Source organism: Alosa pseudoharengus, unplaced genomic scaffold, assembly GCF_046254945.1.
Source record: "Alosa pseudoharengus isolate Yale_2024_CS ecotype anadromous, Long Island Sound unplaced genomic scaffold, YU_APseudo_1.1 YU_APseudo_1.1_scf_3, whole genome shotgun sequence".
Classification (NCBI taxonomy): domain Eukaryota; kingdom Metazoa; phylum Chordata; class Actinopteri; order Clupeiformes; family Clupeidae; genus Alosa; species Alosa pseudoharengus.
The window spans coordinates 16,479,973-16,493,162 of NW_027468718.1; the positions used below are offsets into that span (position 1 = coordinate 16,479,973).

Here is a 13,190-nt window from a genome sequence, read left to right on the forward strand (position 1 = left end):
GGTGGTGCAAAATAAACTGCCACAAAATCAAGAGGAATGGCCTAGCAGAGTGGGTTGAAAAATCTTTTACAGTTAGGAAGAAACAAAACAAATGAACTTTGCTTGAAACACAGTAGTGGCATTTTGGATACATGGAATCATACCAGCATTGCTACTTTTTGCTCGTTGCTCCTGACTTTAATGAACTTCCCAGAGGCAAAGTGGTTGTGGTAGTCTCCTGTGGATGTCTTTTTCACACCTCAGTTCATCTTGAGTGAAAAGGTTGAAAGGGAAATATTCCCATGGTGAACTTATGTTACAAAGGATTCAGCTGGGGTCATTCTTATGTCCCTACTTATAATAACTGCAGTAATATAGCTAATTATTTATGACCGCCGCACAGCGAAGCGGCGGTCATATAGGTTTAGTCAGATTTTTTTTTCTTTTTTTTTTTTTTTTCGCATGTCCAAATTTCTGTCAATGATTCCCGGGACACTGAAAGACCGGGATAGACGAAACTTGGTGGGCATGTAACCCCATATGGATAGCATGGAACCATCGTTTTTCATTTTGATCTGTAGCCCCCCCGCTGGACTGCACCCCCCGATAGGAGGGTAGGGCAGACACAGTTTTCTGTGAATATCTCGAGAACCGTAAGGTTTAGGAGGACCATTTTTTTTTTGTATGTTGATCTCAAGGGGCCATGTCAACCCATTCCATAACCACTCATTTCATGTATAGCGCCACCTAGTTAAACACAAAAAAGTAAAAATGAGGTGTTGTAATCACAGGTATCTGTGACCTAACATAGTCAAAACTGCACGAAATTGGAAGTGTAGGATCATTATGATACCCTCTGTATGCACGCCAAGTTTCGTGGAATTCCGTTCATGGGGAGCCACACAATAAATTAATTTATGTTACTATACACCAACTGGCCTGTAGGTGGCCGGAGACAGTTTTCTGTGAATATCTCGAGAACCGTAGGGCCTAGGAGGTCCACCTTTTTTATGTATGTTGGTCTTAAGGGGGCATGTCAACCCATCCCATTACCACTTATTTCATGTATAGTGCCACCTAGTTAAAAATTAAAAAGCAAAAAATTTGGTGTTTTCATCACAATATCTCTGGCTGACAAGGTCAAAACTGCACGAAATTAAAAGTGTAGGATCATTATGACACCCTCCGGATGCATGCCAAGTTTTGTGTACTTTCGTTCATGGGGGGCCTTACAATAAAATAATGTATGTGTACATTTAGTGACGTACACCAACAAGGATTCCCGGGACACTGAAAGACCGGGGTACACAAAACTTGGTGGGCATGTAACCCCACATGGATAGCATGGAACCGTCGTTTTTCGTTTTGATCTGTAGCCCCCCCGCTGGACTGGACCCCCCGAAAGGAGGGTAGGGCAGACACAGTTCTCTGTGAATATCTTGAGAACTGTAGGGACTAGGATGACCATTTTTTTCCGTATGTTTGCCTCCAGGGGTCATGTTAACCCATTTCATGTGCACACATGTGCACAAACAGATATACACACACACATACATTCACAGTAATCATACGTATGACACATACTCACACAGTAGACATATGTACGCTTGCATGCACAGGCACATACGCAGGCACACACACAAGCACGCACACACACACACACACACACACACACACACACACACACACACACACACACACACACACACCCCCACACACATAACATAAACATGTACATGCACACATGCACACAATTCAAGAATTTCTCAGAATTATGAACAGGCAAGATGGAGGTGGGGTTGTATAAAATTCATTTTACATGTGAAATCTATGAACTAATCATGTTTTGGTACTTGTTGTCTAGCAGATATCAGTGAGAATTGAGTGTGGGTAATGCAATTTAGTGAGACAGTTAGAATCATATAGGCCTTTCAGCGTGATTTATTTTTGTGGAAAAAATGTGCTGGACTGGGCGGCGGTCATATTTTGTACCGCTCTGCGGTACATCTAGTTATTGAGTGCTCTGTACTGACTTGGTAATACACACTGTTAGTACAATGCTTGTACACACTGTTACAGAAAACAGTGTTTGTTTCAGCATGTGATAAAGTGTGCCTACACAAGTGCATAAAATCATTCATTACTCACCCTGCATTAAGGATTACTGACATTGTAACTTGTAAAGTGGGACAATTTATGGACAAGGACAACTTTTAAAGTAGGACAATAGTATTCATGCCAGAGTTCCAAAAGATGTCTTGAAACCCAGCCTGTGTCATTTACCAGTGGGTGTAATCACATAATGAGATACCTGAATATACCAAGAATAAATAAACATGATTAAAATAATCAAGATCCTTAAACAAAGGTAAGAGAAACTAAACCAGGAGACACCGCTGTTTTATTCAGCCACCTCTGTGTCACTCTCATTTTGGTGACGAGCTCTTATTAAAACAAATACACATATGGCCCTCAAATCATGGACATAATTTTTTACAGGGTATGAGGGACGTTTATAATATATTGGGTGGGTGGGGTATCCATGGGTTACAGCTCTGTTAAAGCCCTTGAAAAAGAGAGAGCTTTTGTAGGTGCTCCTGAACTGAAGTGAAGCTCTTTCTCTACCTCTTTCTCTCTGTCTTTTGAGGTGCTCACCCACATTAACAAGTCCTCATGAATAGAGGCCTTTATTTTTAGGAGGTTAGCTACAGAGGGAGAAGGAAGGGCCTATATTGCACCTCCTGAATTAAAAAAAAGAACATTTATTTTTGCAAAAGCCCTGAAGTTGAAGTTCTCTGAAGTTGGTAGCAATGCTTTGTGTAGTTTGAGAGGGTGGATGATCACTGGGATGGTGCCATCATATGAATGGGTGCTGCTCACTAGGTGGTGAGTGTTGCTCCTTTTAGATGGATTTGAAATGGTCCATGCTTTATGTTCTGTTCATTTATGACCATAGTAGAAACCAATAGAACAGCTGAAGAACAATAATAGACAACTCGTATTAGTCATCACAACGTACAACACCATACTTATAAAGCCAACACAATGCTGAGGGTGAGCTGCACAGCAGAGCTATATGAACGTGGATGTTGACATTCAGGATGTTAAGAGTAAGCTTACTGTGGCTCCTAGAGTCGCTCATCTCTTATTTGAGCTCATTCCTGGCTCACAAGCCAAGCTGAAGTCAAGCAATGTTCTGTCCTGAGCGGGAGTCTGGCCTGTGGGCTTGCCTCGGGGAAGGGCCACCTGTCCTATCCTCTCCTCTCCACCCCTCTCCTCTCCTCTCCACTCCTCTCCTATCCTCTCCTCTCCTCTCCTCTCCACTCCTCTCCACTCCACTCCTCTCCTCTCCTTTCCACTCCACTCCACTCCACTCCTCTCCACTCCTCTCCTCTCCTCTCCTCTCCTCTCCTCTCTGCTCCTCTCCTCTCCACTCCTCTCCTTTCCACTCCACTCCTCTCCTCTCCTCTCCACTCCTCTCCTCTCCACTGCTCTCCTTTCCACTCCACTCCTCTCCTCTCCACTCCACTCCACTCCTCTCCTCTCCTCTCCTCTCCTCTCCTCTCTGCTCCTCTCCTCTCCACTCCTCTCCTTTCCACTCCACTCCTCTCCTCTCCTCTCCTCTCCTCTCCTCTCCTCTCCACTCCTCTCCTTTCCACTCCACTCCACTCCTCTCCTCTCCTTTCCACTCCACTCCACTCCACTCCACTCCTCTCCTCTCCTCTCCTCTCCTCTCCACTCCACTCCTCTCGTCACATCTCGTCTCGTCTCGTCTCGTCTCGTCTCGTCTCATCTTGTCTCCTCCCCTCTCCTCTCCTATCCTCTCCTCCCCTCTCTTTTCCTCTCCTCTCTACTCCTGACTCGGAGAGATAGAATCTCAGCCTCACCTGCCCTGCTTCTTCCTCCACCATTCATCACCTCTATCCGTGGGCGAGGGGGGCACAGATGGAGACACACTATCAGAGCTCATGGCTGTGTGCTCCGGACTGGACTGGCCAGGTGTCAGAGCCAATGGAGCACAGCCCGTGTACTGTAAGTTATCGGTGCAGGCCAAGACACATGCCATTGTGGTCCGGGTTTTGAAGATGCATCTTTCTTTGCTGGGAGAGAGAGAGTGAGAGAGAGAGTGAGAGAGAGAATGAGGGATAGAGAGAGCAAAAGAGAGATGAGTATTTGTGGTACAGTCAGTAGGTCATCAGTTTTGTGCTTGTGCATTGAGAGGGTGCGACGTTTTACAAATGTCTGGTACTCATTTGTCCTATTCACACACACTCTCTTTTGTCTCTCTCTCTCTCTCTCTCTCTCTCTCTCTCTCTCTCTCTTGCTCTCTCTCACTCTCTTTCCCCCCTCTTCGGTCCTGCAGGAACTCTTTACAGCAGAATGCAAGTTCAAAGAGTCGGTGTTTGAAAACTACTACGTGATCTACTCGTCCATGCTGTACCGGCAGCAGGAGTCGGGGCGAGCGTGGTTCCTGGGGCTCAACAAGGAGGGGCAGGCCATGAAGGGGAATCGAGTGAAGAAAACCAAACCAGCTGCTCACTTTCTACCCAAGCCATTAGAAGGTAACCGCTTTCATCGTGACACTCCACAGCATCACACTCCTTGAAGTTATTGGGAAGATGAAGTTATCATCAATATAGAACAGCAAGGATAGTGTCTGCATTCAGAGGTAGGCTTAGTTGATACATTTACATTTGAGTTTAGTGAGTCATAGTGAGTTTGGTTCCAAAACACTATATCCTCTATTTTAATGAATTTTCATAAATCTTTTTTTTTTTTACATTTTGTTTTTTAGGTAATTTCAGTAGAACTGTAATTGGGTATTGTTGTTTGATTTATCTTTACTCAATCAAAACAACACAATTGCAATTTTATTGATATTATCTGAAATACACAATTAAATGACATGACTTTTTAATGTTTTTAAAAATGGAGATATAGCGTTTTGGAACCAATCTTCATTAAATCAGTTAGGAGACACTTTTATCCAAAGCCACTTCAAGCTACAATGCAGAGGAGACCTTAGGTAAAGGAACACGCCACCCAATGTCAGTAGTAATATATGTTCTTACCTTAACTTTCACGAGTTGAGTCATACCTCTCCCGTGTCGGTACGTGCACTCAAACGCTCTGGTGCGCGGCGCGAATGTGTTAGCATGTTGCTATGCTAGCGGGCTCAGACGTAGCCATAGAGGGAGGAAGATAGCAGTAATCAAAAACATCCCCGTTTTCCCTACTTAAATACAGTTGCACGAGTAGTTGATAAAAATGTTTAAGGTCACACAACATGAAACGTGGCGATTTTCCAAGCGAATAAACAGGAGAACTACAATGTGTGGCGCAATAGCACTTGGGAGTACTTCGACCTAGCGTAGTAATAATAATTAACACCTAATTGTAGATCCCAGCCATGCTTTCCGCTGTTTGCAGCAAAGCGGAATTCTATGAAACATGAAACCACTATAATAGTTCTGCTTGTTATCACAACCCTTCACAATGCATGTTATAACCATGATTGTTCATAATCTACTTTACCACTACCTGCTACTTCAGGGCAGGTTGTCTCTATTTACGGAAATGACTGTGTGTGTGCCTCGGAGGGGGAGGGGGAGGCTGAGGGGTCGGCTGAACTCTGTGGTGGATAGGATCTACAATTAGGTGTTAATTAATATTACTACGCTAGGTCGAAGTACTCCCAAGTGCTATTGCGCCACACATTGTAGTTCTCCTGTTTATTCGCTTGGAAAATCGCCACGTTTCATGTTGTGTGACCTTACACATTTTTGTCAACTACTCGTGCAACTGTATTTAAGTAGGGATAACGTGGATGTTTTTGATTACTGCTATCTTCCTCCCTCTATGGCTACGTCTGAGCTAACGCAATGCTAATGCTAACACATTCGTGCCGCGCACCAGAGCGTTTGAGTGCACGTACCGACACGGGAGAGGTATGACTCAACTCAACCTCAACTGAAAGTTAAGGTAAGAACATATATTACTACTGACATTGGGTGGCGTGTTCCTTTAGGTAACAATTAATACTCCAACAATAATAGTACGACCAGAAGATGAAAACAGAAGTTTTAAGTACTAGTCAAAGTGTAGTCGAAGGAGAAAGAGGTGCTAGAAGAAGGAGTTAGAGGAGGGAGGAAAGGGAAGTGCATACAGTAGTTAGTGCATGTTAGGTGTGTTGGGTTGTTAGAAGTGTTAGGAGAGGAGGTTCTCTCAGAAGAGTTGGGTCTTGAAGAGCTTCTCGAAGTTAGAGAGGCACTTGGTCGTTCTAATGTCTGGGAACTACAAATGAAAAAATTAAAACTACAAATGAAATGAGTCTGATTTGCCGTGTGTGTAGGGGCAGCAATGCCAGACAACGTTTCCTTGGAATTTGGTAACTAGCACTCATCTAATTCATATGGAACTGTTTTAGTTTTACTTCTCACAGGAAGAAATCAAGTTTTTCAAAATGGCTGTTGGTCTATTTTTCCACAAAAAACATGCACTCATGACCATGTTCATCCTGTAGCACATAACACCAGGATGCGCTGTAGCTGTGTTCAGACTCAAAGGTTTCCAAACGCAGCTGAGCAATTACTTTCACCTGGGCTCCAATCAGACTGCCAGTCAGAGCCTAATTACTAACGAGGCCCAGGTGAAGCTCGTTAAGGATATACCCCCCCCCCCCCTACACTGCTTTATGCTTGTGTAGGTATTGCATGTGTGTATAGTTATGAAATACAATGAGGCCACAATCAGTAGGCAACAACTGCCCCAGAGTATCAGAGTCACAGAGTATATAGGGGTGTGTGTGTGTGTGTGCGTGTCTGTGTGTGTGAGAGACAGAGAGAGAGAGAGAGAGAGAGGAAAGAGAGAGAGAGGGAAAAGACAGAGAGAGACTAGCATATGTAGTACTGTATGATTCATCACTTTAAGGTTGTCATCTTATGTCCTGATCCTCTCCAGATGTCATTACTGTGGAAGGTGTCTATCTGATCATACTGTACGTACACACACGCACACACACACACATACTGTACACACACACACACACACACACACACACCAACTCAAACGCCCGCACATACGCATACGCACACGCACACATACACACACACACACACACACACACACACACACACACACACACACACACTCAAACGCCCACACATATGCACACACACACGCATACACACACACACACACACACACACACACACACACACACACACACACACACACAGTGGTTCCTAATCAGCCTCTGAAGAACAGCCTAGTGCCGCCTCAATCCTGCTTTATCTCCTGCCCCCCGTGCAATTTGTAATGATCTGTGGCTCCATAATTTACAGTGGCAGGGGAGGAAGGGAGAGAGAGAGAGAGAGAAAGAGAGAGTGTATGTGGATAGGAAATGAGGTGAGTGTATGTGTGTGTGTGTGTGTGTGTGTGTGTGTGTGTGTGTGTGCATGTGTGAGGTGGGTGACAGGAGTTTGGGGGGGGGGGGGTGTTGATGGTTTACGGGAGACCCTGTCAAGTTCACAACCATGGAATACCTGAGTGTTTCATGGCGAAGTCACAGCTGCTGGCGTCACTCAGTACCACGGGTGCTGATTTGTGGGCTCTTATGTGGGTACTTTGGAACAGCCAAAGGAAGGCATCCACAGAAAGACAGACAGGGATGCGACTGACCAGAAGAAGAAGCCTGGGCAATACACTGATGTGGTCAGTCACATCCAAGAGAACAAACAACAGTTTAGAGTTCAGGAAGGGTATTCATATGCATGTGCTCTCTCTCTCTCTCTCCCTCTCTCTCTCTCTCTGTGTGTGCGACTGTGCGCGTGTCTGAAAAAGAGTGGTTGCATAACAGGTTCTATGGTAATTCCTGCAGGGAGAGGATTCCCTCGTAAATAAAACAGTATCTGGCTGATGAGGCTGACACTCCTGCAATCTCCTTGAAATAGGCTGCTGAAGGCCCCTTAAGCGCTCCCACTTACAGTAAAAATGCAATCGCCTGTCGGAGGGACTCAGCAAACATCGCAGCTCATCAGATTTGAATTCTAATCTTCAAATGTAAACATGCACTCACAAACCGTGGTAGTGTGAATTAAAAAGTGTACACATTCTCACATTAAACAGTTATAGAAATATTCACAGTTATCACAGTTTGCATTGTGTTGCCAGGGAATTGTTGCTAAAGTCTCGCCACTAGAAAGTTAGATTTCTTGACAATGTCATCTCAATATAATTAAGCAATATAGCACGAGTGAGAGTGGGGTTGGTCATGGATATTCCCACGGGTGTTGTTCGGCCGTAGCAGGCAACAACAGCCGTGGGAATATCCATGACCAATCCCATGATCACGAGTAACTGTGATTAACTGTGCATTTCACTTTCCAGGTTTTTCATGGTCAGCGGCATTATCAGTTTCATTAATAATTCATATGTTTTCCCCCTTAAATATAAAAAATAACCACTAAAAACAATGTGCTTCTTTAGTATATTGTGTATTGTACTGTGTGTTTATTACCATGGCATTCATGTCAGTGTGTGATTCTGTCCTTCACAGTTGCTATGTACAGAGAGCCATCGTTGCATGACGTTGGGGAGACGGTGCACAAGCCCGCCGGCGTCCCTTCCAGCAAAAGCACAAACGAGCCCGCTGTAATGAACGGGGGAAAGCCGGTCAGCAAACCCCCCACCACCACCACCACTACCGCTGCCGCCACCACCGCGGCTACAACCACCGCGGCCACCACCACTGCTACCCCAGCTGTCCCTGGTCCTGTCCCGACGCCCGCGCCCACATCTGCCCGTGCCCCCACCACTACCACGACCGCCGCTAAACCTGCCACATAGCCAGCCCGCCCCCCCCCCCCCCCCCCCCCCCCCCATCAGGAGCTGCTCTCAACCCACGCTGGACTCACGTCCCCTATCTCTCTCGTCTGTGGGTGGGTCGGATCCAGACCTCCCCTCCCCTCTCCTCCTGCTCTTCCCCGACGACCTGCCCCCTTACCCCTCCCCCGACCCCCCCCCCCCCAATGCTCCGATACGTCCTCACGCAGTGGCGGATCCTTCTGAAGAGCGCGGCCGAAGAAGACAACCGTTGCACGCGGACGGGACGACTGGATGGATAACCAGCGATAAAAAAACAAACTCTGACCATGGAATGCCCTACCAGATATGGAATGCCTTTTTAAGAAAAAAAAAATAAACTAACTAAAACATTTTTTTGTGTTGTGACTGTGACAATCCATGAGAAGCGGGGGTGTTTCTCACCTCCTGCTCGTGGTGCGTTTGCCTGCTAGTGGTCACACCAGAATACCCTTTTAGGAGCCCAGGTTGGGCATGTAATCCAGATCTATTTTCTATACTACAGTGCACCAGCTAGGTCCTGGGCAGATGCTGTACAGATATACTTAAGAGAGAGAGAGAGAGAGAGAAAAAAAAATTGCTAAACAAAATGAAAATTGACTGTCATCCTCTATTTTTTACAAGTCTGTTTCGTCTCTTCTCTTTCTATCTTGACACTGTAGTCTCTTTCTCTTTGTTGACGTACTTCAGAACATTTTTGCAGGGGCTATGTGTGATTTTCTAAATACACAACTGCATACACACATAGACATACACACAACCACACAAACAAACACACACACACACACACACACAGATATTAAAACACAAAAACAGTCATAAGACTGCAAACAATAACACACCTAAACACACACTCACACACGTCCACTTCAAAACGTAGGATTAAGATATACCACAGGTGGCTTGGTTCCAGGGAATCCTTCAGGGAGACTGGAGGCAGATGACTGCAGACGGAGAGTCTCAGGCTAAGAGCTGTTTTCCCTCTCTTTCTTTTCCTTTCTTCTCTTTTCTTTTTTCTTCTCTTTTTTTTCCTTTTCACTTTATGCTTTGTTCAATTTTTCTGATGTCAGATAGGGACATAGCGACACACACTCACACAGACCAACACACTCAATCGCACGCATGACTTAGCTCAACGACAAATGAGTGTTGTACTAACACCGAGCGCGCGATCATAGCCAGGAGCTAATGCTAACACTGAAGCTAATGCTAACGTGTGAGAAAGAGGCCTGTGGAGTGGTACATACATATCACTATCCAATTCCACAAAACGGGGACGTGCAGACGCCCAGCAAATCCAATACCTTCTATATAGAAATAAATAAGCGGAAGTCTATTTTTTCTTTAGTCTCGTTTTTTTTAGAGCGTAGGCTCTAGGTATATCTATGGGCCTTGTAGGCCTCTCATTCTGGCCGCTCCCTCACCTGCCTACTCCTCAGAACTATAGAATATTTGGGGAAAAGGGCCTACATAGGTTGTGTCCGTAGCAGCCAGTCTACTGTAGAGTGAAGAGTCGTCGACTTAGAGTCAGTGTGAGGGAACAAAATGGCCGAATGCGAGCAGACGTTGTCAACACTGGCTGCATCCCCTCACCACATTTTGTTTCAGCAAAAGCATGGGCGAAAGGTTAGTATTGTGTTCTGTTCTTGCAGCAACAATGCAAGATATGGCTTATACTATAATGTTTTCACTGCAAAAAAAAGTAAAAAAAAAAAAAAAATACATTATAAGATACGAACACAAAAACCATTATTTAAAAAAAAGACACAAAAAGAGATTTTTAACAACCAGATATTATGAGATATTATGAAAGGTTTTTTCCTAGCTCAGCATGCAGAGTCCAGTACTAATATTGGCCTATCATGTGCCTGTGTGAAGCCTCGAAACCCAGCATGCAAAAACCAGTGCCCAGTCGGTCAGTCAGTCGCTGGGCTACGCCCAGACGGGCCGACTACGGCAACGGATCTGAGCCAGATCTATTCACTGAGTGAGCCGATGTCTGGGGAGGTGCCTCTTCAACAGTCCAAAACCCAATGAGAAGACAGTAGCATCATCATCACGTCCACCACAGCACAACCATTGCAACCCCAACCCAAACCATTACTAATCATTTTTTTCCCTGTTCACATTTGGGAAGGGTTTGAATCACGTGTTAAAAAGATTACCAAAGTCTCTCTTCTCTCCCAGAGCTAGTAAACATTTTATTTGGGTGACGACAGTAATGGTGACAGCCACCAACACTCACTCTCCCCCTCTTGGTTTTGTGTTTTGTCCGCCTCTTATTTTGTCCGCTCATTGTGACTGTCACTCACTCTCAAGGAAGAATGACTTCTCTGTCCCACCTCTATACCAAACGCCGCAAGGTCTGATTGATGTCACTTAGATATTGCTCCATGTTTGTTAGACAGAGGAGTACTTATAGTTATCCACTTGCATGCTCTTCCCTTGAGGACCAAAGTATGGGGAGATAAAGCTATAGAAACAACTATTAGTGATGAGTTACATAGGTCAGCATTGAATTGGCATGTTCATGCAAGTTTATCTCATAACAATACTACTATAAATCTGACTCATTGCACTTTCAGTTCGGAGTCATCTTGTGCTCATTGATCTTAGCAATTTATCAAGGATTTTCTGATTCTATCAACAGATTTAGTAAGAGGCCTGTCTTGCTTTGACAATTTCTCATAGTTTTAATGAGTAAGATTTAGAATGTTATGATATAGAATGAGGCTATGCTGCTAAATGGCAAAATATATTATGACATTAATTTGAAGATTATAATTTCTGGAATTTATTGGATTAATAAAATAGTTTCTTATTAGGGACATATTGAAGCACATTAGTTAGACTTAAACATTTGATTGTACAAAAGCTGTTTTTATGCTATGATAACAATGCAGTTCTATACACAAGTATAAATAAATGAAACAAAAAAAAAAACAAGCTTGACATTTTAACTCTATTTTGGGCTGACATCCCACCTCCACTAAAAAGGAACCATTTTGACAAAGAACTCTACATGCTGGGCTACTCTTGCCCTGCTAACCAGATAGCTGGTTTTTATGAAGGTTAAATTGATTTATTTTTGTAAATGACCGGTGTGCAAATGTCTCATCCTTGTTGTGTGGCTCTGTGGTGTTCTTTTATTCCTTTACCTCCTCTGGCTGTTCGTTTTTTAAGTCAGTTATTTTCCATGCGGGTTGTCTGTGTTGTTATCCTGTTATGGAGCTATCATTGAACAATTTTTACTGTTTCTGTTTTTTTCTGTCATTCGTTCCCTTTGTCTCTCTCTCTTGTGCTATTTTTCCTCATAGCTGAAGAGGGTGTGTTGTCAATATTTGTTTCGTTCATTTCAGCCTCCTGTTTCTTTGTTGCTCACATCAGTTGCATGGAAAGGGGACAGCTTTCAAGAACTGCATGTAGTAGGCTATGTGTATCAAGAACTGTTGGTATGTACTGCTCATTTTACATACATATATGCAACGCATTTGTCTGCACTGTACAGATTGTGTTTGTTGTATAAACAGATACAACATATTGAATAAAACATTTATATAAAGGTGTACTGTAACGTCAGTAACAAAACTTAATGCAATATTACAGTGCAGTATATTATTGCACCAGCTGTCTGATGAGGGTTCAAATAGGAGAAACAAGTACTAAACTAAAGCATGAAAAGGCCAACGTAGTAAGTTCATTCAGAGTATTTTCTGTGTTATACTTGTCCTGTTTCAGTTTTCCCTTCAGTAAGAAAGAGACCACTGGTGGCAATGTCCTGTTTCAGTTTTCCCTTCAGTGAGAAAGAGACCACTGGTGGCAATGCTGCTAAAACAAACTCCCATAGAAATGAATCTATCCATCTTGTCCAACTGAAACCTTTAGGATAGCATGTCATTCCACAACAGTGTACACTCCCAGTCTGACACAGCACTGTGGTCAGAGAAACACCCTCTGGTTTGATAGAGGTAGTGGGGTGAGGTTGGAATTTCCAGAACAAGTTGTTCAAAATGGACACCCTAATTGGTTCCCATTGAATATGTTATACCAATTAAAGCAATGGTCTGAATGATTAAACCGTTCTGCATCATTCTCAAGTAACATTTTCTTTTGGTTTCGTTTTTGTTTTTGTCATGCGGCACATTTGATGTTTTCTTTTATTATGAAAAAGGAAAATGGAGAATAAAATAATCAAACAGCTCAGACGTGACACCTAGCCTGAGATGTACAGTAAGGGATACATCTGAGCGTAGCATTCAGGAAGCACTCCAAACATCAGCTTGTCAGGACATCTGAGTGGAAGTACATAACCATCGCACACAGACTACAAACTACCCTGAAATAATAAA

At 43.8% G+C, this 13,190-nt stretch overlaps 1 protein-coding gene across 1 annotated transcript in view; it reads left to right on the plus strand.

Moving 5' to 3' along the window:
• Nucleotides 1-8,826, plus strand: part of fgf14 (fibroblast growth factor 14) — a 145,291-nt gene extending 136,465 nt beyond the window's left edge. Inside the window, exons 4-5 of the mRNA XM_076262771.1 lie at nucleotides 4,343-4,541; nucleotides 8,537-8,826. Of these exons, the coding sequence (XP_076118886.1) occupies nucleotides 4,343-4,541; nucleotides 8,537-8,826 (489 nt within the window). The remainder of the gene's footprint in view (nucleotides 1-4,342; nucleotides 4,542-8,536) is intronic.
• Nucleotides 8,827-13,190: the final 4,364 nt, after the last annotated feature.